This window comes from Cupressus sempervirens, chromosome 8 (assembly GCF_028749045.1).
Source record: "Cupressus sempervirens isolate cs-2001-9-10 chromosome 8, ASM2874904v1, whole genome shotgun sequence".
In the NCBI taxonomy this organism is placed as follows: Eukaryota; Viridiplantae; Streptophyta; class Pinopsida; order Cupressales; family Cupressaceae; genus Cupressus; species Cupressus sempervirens.
Window position 1 is genome coordinate 169165676 of NC_143125.1, and position 8190 is coordinate 169173865.

General features: G+C 33.5%; 1 protein-coding gene across 1 annotated transcript; it reads right to left on the bottom strand.

Annotated features, from left to right (window-relative positions):
- Positions 1-3734: 3734 nt before the first annotated feature.
- On the bottom strand, positions 3735-7120 carry LOC149542089 (glucose and ribitol dehydrogenase-like). Its single transcript, XM_089796158.1, has 6 exons — positions 6647-7120; positions 6346-6567; positions 5878-6032; positions 5599-5768; positions 4219-4407; positions 3735-4085 (listed from the first exon to the last, which is right to left on the bottom strand). The coding sequence occupies exons 1-6, from the start codon at positions 6767-6769 to the stop codon at positions 4063-4065; spliced, it is 882 nt and encodes a 293-aa protein (XP_089652284.1). The 5' UTR covers positions 6770-7120; the 3' UTR covers positions 3735-4062.
- Positions 7121-8190: the final 1070 nt, after the last annotated feature.

Here is an 8190-nt window from a genome sequence, read left to right on the forward strand (position 1 = left end):
TAGAGGGAAGGACTACTACCTAAGTCTCCCTTGATACACACCGACACTTACCATTTGTGATTACACCTTAGCTCAGCTCCATGCCTCGCTTACACCACAACCATGCTAGTGGGAATAACACATAGTACAACCTGAAGATTGCACCTCAACTCAGTTTCACATTGTGCGTACACCATAACCATGCTAGAGGGAACATCTCGCAACATAGCCCCATTGGATACACCTTGGATCCATCCCAAGTCAGGATCCTATGCCACAACTATGTGTGCCTAGCACATAGCATAGCCCCATCGGATACTCCTTAGCTTGACACCATGCCTCACCTATCCACACCTATGTGCACCCATCTTTTCCTCATAGGCTGATAACCTTAGAGTGTTATCTTGTGAATCAACAACCCCTTACATCCTCCCACACTAAAATTGGCAACGTCCTCAATGTTGACAACCACTACCATAACCTGTCAAAGGGATCTATAGATACCCTCATGTACCAAACACTAATTGTCATCCTCACCATTACACACCTCTCCACTCTTTCTATTTCCACAACATACTTATGTTATTAGCATCCTACATATTGATCCACTTGCATGAATCCACTCCATGTCTCACTTCAACTAAGCTCTAAGCTAGCCACACTAAATGACACCTTGAGAACTGCACCCAAATGTTTTTTCTCTACTTAGCCACTTTTTTTCATCTACTGACAACACCCCAAATTTTATCTTCCACCTTCAACTGCCCAAGGAACCATTCTTGACATCCACTAAAAGACAAGCTCACCACATCCTCGATGCACAAGCCTCCAAATTGATTTCTCAAGTTCACATGTTCAACATTTGACCTCCTTGAAACAGCTCTCAAATCCACTTTCCCAAGTCATCATGTTTCTAATGATTTTCCTAAAAAGAAAGCCAATTTTATGACTAACAAGAATTAAAGGCCATTTTTTATGATTGATAGTTCTCCCTAGAATTAAATGTTCTATAGTTGTCGAGAATTATGAAGCTTATAACAAGAATTAAAGGCCATTTTTTATGATTGATAGTTCTCCCTAGAATTAAATGTTCTATAGTTGTCGAGAATTATGAGGCTTATAAAACTACTAAAACATTGATGATAAATATAAAGCCGACTAAATACTAAACATTAAAATTAAATTTTTAAGCTTTTATAAAACAAAGCCGATCAACCATTAATTGAATTAAATGTTCTATAGTTGTCGAGAATTATGAAGCTTATAAAACTACTAAAACATTGATGAAAAATATAAAGTCGACTAAATACTAAACATTAAAATTTTATTGATGATAAATATAAAGCCGACCAAATACTAAACATTAAAATTAAAATTTTAAGCTTTTATAAAACAAAGCCGATCAACCATTAATTGATGACTAACAATTGTTTAAAATCATAAGCTAAGCATCAATAATTGATAGTTGTTTTAAATTATAAGCTTATAGTTGTTTAAAATTATAAGCTTATAAAGCTCTGATTACTTATTATTATAAGTAAACTAACTCTTACAAATAAAGATTGATGATTGATAGTTGATCAAACATTAGTTGATGATTGATAGTTGTTTAAAATTATAAGCTTATAAAACTTTGATTACTTACAATTATAAGCAAACCGATTGTTACAAGTAAAGATCAAAGTTTACCAACCAGTACCAGTAAAGATCAATGTTTTTAGATAAAAGTTTATTTGTTCCCAAATAATCATAGTTGTACCATATCACTAGTTGTTCCATTCCATTGTCTATATGGACCATTCCAATGTGTCTATTTGTTCCCAAATAATCATAGTTGTTCCATATCACCAGTTGTTCCATTCCATTGTGTCTATATGGATGGCCCATCATGCACTGAAACAAGATTCTAGTTGTTCCATGCCATTGTGTCTATATGGATGGCCCATTGTTCACTGAAACAAGATTGTATAATGCCATTGTGTATAAGATGAAACAAGATTGTATAATACCATTGTGTCTAACAAGATTGTATAATACTATCGTATGAAACATGATTGTATAATACCATCGTAAGTAAAAATCAAATCATTGTGTATAAGATAGACCATCATACACATAATACCATTGACAAGATTGTATAATACTATTGCATGTAAAAATCAAATCATTGTGTATAAGATGGACCATCATACACATAATACCATTGACAAGATTGTATAATACTATTGCATGTAAAAATCAAATCTAGTATTGTATAATACCATTGCAAGTAAAAATCAAATCCAATATAATACTATTAGAAATAAAAATCCAATCCAATCCATCCACAAGATTGGAAGATTGTATAATACTTTATAATAACATTGGAAATACAATACCATTGCATGACAATATTGTATAATACTATTGCAAGTAAAAATCAAATCCAATATAATACTATTAGAAATAAAAATCCAATCCAATCCATCCACAAGATTGGAAAACTTGATGGATTGGAAAACTTTATAATACCATTGGAAATAAAAATCCAATCTAATCCATTAGAAGTAATACCATTGGAAATAAAAATCCAATCCATCCACAATCCACAAGATCCAATGCATCCACAATTCACACAATTCACAAGATTGTAAAATTGTATAATACATCCACAAGATTGCAAGTAAAAATCAAATCCAATATAATATCATTAATATCATTGGAATTTCAAATCCACAAGATTGTAAAATTGTATAAAAGATTGTAAAATTGTATAATACATTGCAAGTAAAAATCAAATCCAATATAATATCATTGGAATTTCAAATCAAATCCAATCCACCCACAGTGAGACAAGATTGTAATCCAATCCACCCACAGTGAGACAAGATTGTATTGGAGGTTCAAATCAAATCCAATCCATCCACAGTGAGATAAGACTGTAAATTACCATTGTGAGAGAACCAAGATCAAGATTGTATAATACCATTGCAAGTAAAAATCAAATCCATCGACACTGAGACAAGATCGTAAGATCATAGATTAACACGGAGACAAGATTGAGACGAGGATCTAATGGATTCTTTCGATTCATCAAAACTCGATCCGAATATATTATATTAATATCTATGTTATATAAGGTAAATCATAACATAAGGTCAAATTTTATTATTTTATCTATGGTAAGTTGATATTCTTATTTTTTCTATATATTAATTTTGCTACCGATTTATAATGACATCACTGATGTCATAAGGAGAAGGATTTCATTCTTATTTAGGGAGATATCTCTTGAGTTTTAGCTATTTTAGTTGAGGAGGACAAAGTTGGTTGCTTCTTTTGCAATTGTTATTACGAGCTTCAGTCAACTATTCAAATCCAATGTAGGCATGAATGTCTCGCGAAGTATATAATTGCCGTAGCTTGCGAGTACAATTCATGTGTAAAAAAGTTACGAGGTCATTTAAAAAGATTCTCTGATTAGAAGGATATTTGTGAAAAATGCTGTCATGCCAATTACAAATGTTATCTAGGAAAATTAAGAACTTTGATTTTGTAATAGTGTGAAGATGGTAGAAAAATACAAAGTAAGCTACAGCAGAAAAGTACACCTGTAATCATGTATAGACGTATGGACAAACTTTGCATGTGTCAGGTCATATACATGCAATATCAACAAAAGAAAGGTACTGAAAGATTCAACCATGGCTATGTTTTACATTTATGAAAAAACATAATGTTCTCGGGACAGAGATTGGACATGTACAAAACAGAGATATCATGATCAAAATCTATTTTTTAATAAACGGAACAGTTGATATCAGGGAGATTGCCATCTTTATGTGTAAATCATTCTTATGACAAAAAGAAGAGACTGATATATTTACATATGCATCATTTTTTTTGGTCATAACATATATGTTTTGGTAGCAAAAAAAGAGTATCTAACCTTCTAGCAGATTGAAAACATCTGCTTCATTAGAAAATTATTGAAGTCTCTATACAAGAGTATGAATGTTCAGCTGAAATTCATACAAAATGGTTGACCTATTATACCATAGAATGAAGCTTTTCTGATATACTTTGTTAGGTCAGAGTAAAAACTCATGCATTCACAATAGCTCCACCTGAAACCACAAGAACATTATGGTCATAGATAAGAAAAATATTTTGATAGGTCAGAGTACCAACTAATGCATTTACTATAAAAATAGGAATTAAGAAAAAGAGACCAGTGGTATGTAAAGATAAAAAAAGTACCATTGGGATGAAGCACTTGGCCAGTGAAATAGGAGGAGTCTTCAGATGCAAGGAAAACATAGGAAGGAGCCACTTCATCAGGCTGTCCGGCTCTGCCCATTGGCACTTGCTCTCCAAAACCCTCAGTACTCTGCTCATCAGTTACTGAGGCTGGTATTAATGGAGTCCATATTGGCCCTGGTGCCACTCCTGCAACATTAATATAATATTGTCACAATCCATTTCTTCCTTTGAAGAAACAATTTGGAAATAGTTTTAATCCACCACTCCCTTCGAAAAATAATTTGAATTGCAGAGAGATAATATGAGACTAAAGTATCATTTTATCTTACCTTGTCCCACCTTTGTAAAATTATAAAAAAAGCCAAAAAAACACAGTCAGACACCTTAAAACTGGATAAACATTTCTGCAAAACATATTAAATGGTTTAACATATGGCTCTGGAGACAAGCTGTATAGCATACTAAATTACTGGCAATTTTGATGGTGCTGTGAAAAAGATTTATAACAAAGATTTTGGGATTTGTGGTTTAATTAAGGCATCATTAAAAATAGATAATTGTGTTGTGGGTGTTGCAAATAATGAATGATCAAGCTGTAGAGATATGTGTATGGACACACTAAAATAAACACACCCATTAAAACCTGATAAATATTACTGCAAAAACATATGTTATGTTTTGAATGTGGTCAGCCATAGAGACAAGCTGTAGCATGCTATATTATTGGCAATTTTGATAAATATTACAGCAAAAAATATATTATGCTTTGAATTTGGTCAGCCATAGAAACAAGCTGTAGCATGCTATATTATTGGCAATGAAAAACATGTTTATGAAAGCTTTGGGATTTGTGGTTCAATGGGGGCAACATCAAAACCTGGGGGCAACATCAAAACTTGGATAATTGTGTTGTGGGTGTTATAAATGATGCATGATCATTGGTGTGGATGTTTCAAATGATGTATGCCCATGCTGCTGAGGTTTGTGATTGATACCTTAAAGCTTCTGGGATTTGTGATTTAATAAAGCCTAGATAATTGTGTTGTGGATGCTAGAAATGATATATGATCAAAGGTTTGTGATTGATATCATTAAGCTTTTGGGTTTTGTGGTTTAATGGAAGCAACACCAAAACCTAGATAATTGTGTTGTGGGTGTGATTGATACCATTAAGCTTTTGTATTTTGTGCAATAATGGAGGCAACATCAAAACCTATATAATTGAGTTGTGAGTGCTATAAATGATATATGATCAAGGTTTGTGATTAATACCATTGAGCTTTTGGGATTTGTGGTTTAATGGAGGCAATATCAAAGCCTAGACAATTGTGTTGTGGGTGCTAGAAATGATATAAGATCAAGGTTTGTGATAGATACCATTAACACGAATTCCCCTGTTGACAAGTTGTAGAGACAGCCCTCTTGTAAATGCAACAATGGCTCCCTTTGTTGATGTGTAATCCAAAAGTGTAGCATTGCCTTTGTATGCATTCACAGAAGTGGTGTTGATAATGCTGCTTCCCTCTTTCATATGCTTCAGTGCATGACTGAAACACACAAGATTAAGGATCAGCTATTAAATAAATAAAAAGAATAAAGCCACATGAAACATAACAGGTAAATCAAGATACAATGGACCATAAAGCATATTCATACCGAACCAAATAGAACATAGAAAATATATTTGTTCTAAAGACACGCTCTAGCTGCTCTGGCTGCAAATCTTCAATGTTAGGCACTGGGTGTTGCTCTGCCGCATTGTTCACCAGAATATCAATGCACCCAAATGCTTGCATTACTTGATCTATTGTCTGCAATGCCCACAAAAGACTACAATTCATTTTCCTCAAAAGCAAAATGTGTGGTACCATATTAACTACAATTTCTACCACAAATTCACCTTCTTGCAATTCTCATCAAATCACAAATCAACATACATTCTATTTTCCTCAAAAACAAATGTGGTACAATATTAACTACAACTTGTTTTCCTCAAGCAACAAAAATGGTACCATGTATTTCACCTTCTTGCAACTCTCATCAAATCCCAAATCAACAAATGTGGTACCATATTAACTACAATATGTTTTCCTCAAGAAACAAAAATGGTACCATAAAATTCACCTTCTTGCAATTCTCATCAAATCCCAAATCAACAGGGACTTTAATGGGTTCTTTGGCATGAGAAGTCTTAACTTCTCTGAGCATGTTGATTGTATCTGAGGCATCCTTATCTTCATGCATTGGCAAATAAGTAAATGCAACACTTGCTCCCTCCAAAGCAAAGTGGTAGCACACTGCTCTTCCTATGCCCGAGTCTCCTCCAGTCACCAAGGCAACTTTGCCCTACAAAAAAAGACCTAATTTACTCACACAACAAACACATTATGAAAAGAAAACACTATGAATTTGAAATGGGTAATACCCTTAGTTTGTCAGCAGGCTTATAGGATGGTCTAGTAGCTCTTGGTCTTGGTTCCATCATATGCTCTTTGCCTGGCTGTTCATCTTGCTTTTGTGGAGGAAACTTTTCTTGTCTACCAGCCATGGTTGCCAAAGATCACTTTTTCCTTAGAATTTTAGCTAGAAAACTACCAAAATTGCTGTAACAAACAACTCTTTATGAAAATCTAAGGAACGAATTGGTATAAAAACGGTGGTGCTTGTATGTTTATATGCATGGGGAATTGCTCAGACACTTGTATTGATCGACATATGTTAAGGTTTGCAGAGACCATCTGGATGCGCTGGTTTCCATGTGTAGGTTGTCGAGCCAAATGGCGTTTTGTTTTATTGAGTTGTAAGTGATGGTGCTTGAAAGCTTCTTATGATCAATGGCAGACTCGGACAAAACTCTGTAGATAATGATCATGTTTGGAGTTTCTCGATTTTCATTTAATTAAGAGAGATAAAAAGTTCTTTAACGATAGATTATAATTTTATTTTATATTTTTTCGGTAGCAAATGATGGTATTGAAAATGGAAATGGACTTGGGAACATGTACATTACTCCTGTAGTAGACAACTTTCATCACTACATTAATAAGATGTGGGAAGGAAAAAGTTTAAACCCTATCCATTTATCTGTCTGAATTTCTTTCCTTTAAATATTAGAAAGTATAAAGTTTGTATGGGTATATTATTAAGGGCATTAAGAGTTTTTTTTTCCAAAATAACTTCCTTTCACTTATATGGGAGGTATTTGTAGAGTTTTCAATGGTTTTATTTTATATTTTGGATGTGTAAATATTCTGAATTGTATCTTTCTACATTTTCACATTATTAATGGTTGATTTTGGTGGTTGTGACGCATGTCTTTAACTCATACTTGACTATGCTTAACTCATACTTGACTGTGCATAACTCATGACAATTCCCAAAAGCTCAGTATAAATTTTTTTTTTCAATTACCCTTATTTCAACCCAAAACATTAAAACTATTGTGCCTAGCACCATAGACTTCCTAGACTATTGCCTAGCACCATAGACTTCATGCACTATGGCGCCTAGCACCATCGTATAGCTATTTTGAACCCAATTTTAAAATTATTATGATTAAGATTTTAAGAAGTAGGAAAGTGGTCTCTAATTTGGGCCTTCATCAAAATATGAGCCCAAAAATGTGTAAGATGTGTCTAAATAAACTTGTGCCCTCATTGAACATCTATCTCATAGCAATCACATTCTTCTCAAGAGTAATTGAGCATTCAATCAATAATCTTCAAGAAAATTGAGGAGAAATCTAAAGTCAAGCATGCAAGTTCAACAATCATGACCAAGTTTTGTGCTCCTCCATTATGAATGCATGCACTTAACACATATCAAGAAACATTATAAGAGGCTTCAAGGAAAGTAGTCTTATATATTAAACATATCATTTGTCAATTCAAGCATTAAGGTCTTCAACCTCTACCCTACCAAGGGTAAGTTCTCTTTCATCCAACATTAGTGAGGGTGGAAAAATCACAT

What these genes read in the sequence shown, in the direction of transcription:
- LOC149542089 (XM_089796158.1), bottom strand. Translation starts at nt 6,769, where the DNA reads ATGGCTGGTAGACAAGAAAAGTTTCCTCCACAAAAGCAAGATGAACAG. An exon ending in TTGATGAGAATTGCAAGAAG is followed by an intron (nt 6,033 to 6,345) that starts GTGAATTTTATG and finishes TGGGCATTGCAG; the next exon opens with ACAATAGATCAAGTAATGCA. An exon ending in CAGGGGAATTCGTGTTAATG is followed by an intron (nt 4,408 to 5,598) that starts GTATCTATCACA and finishes TTAATGTTGCAG; the next exon opens with GAGTGGCACCAGGGCCAATA.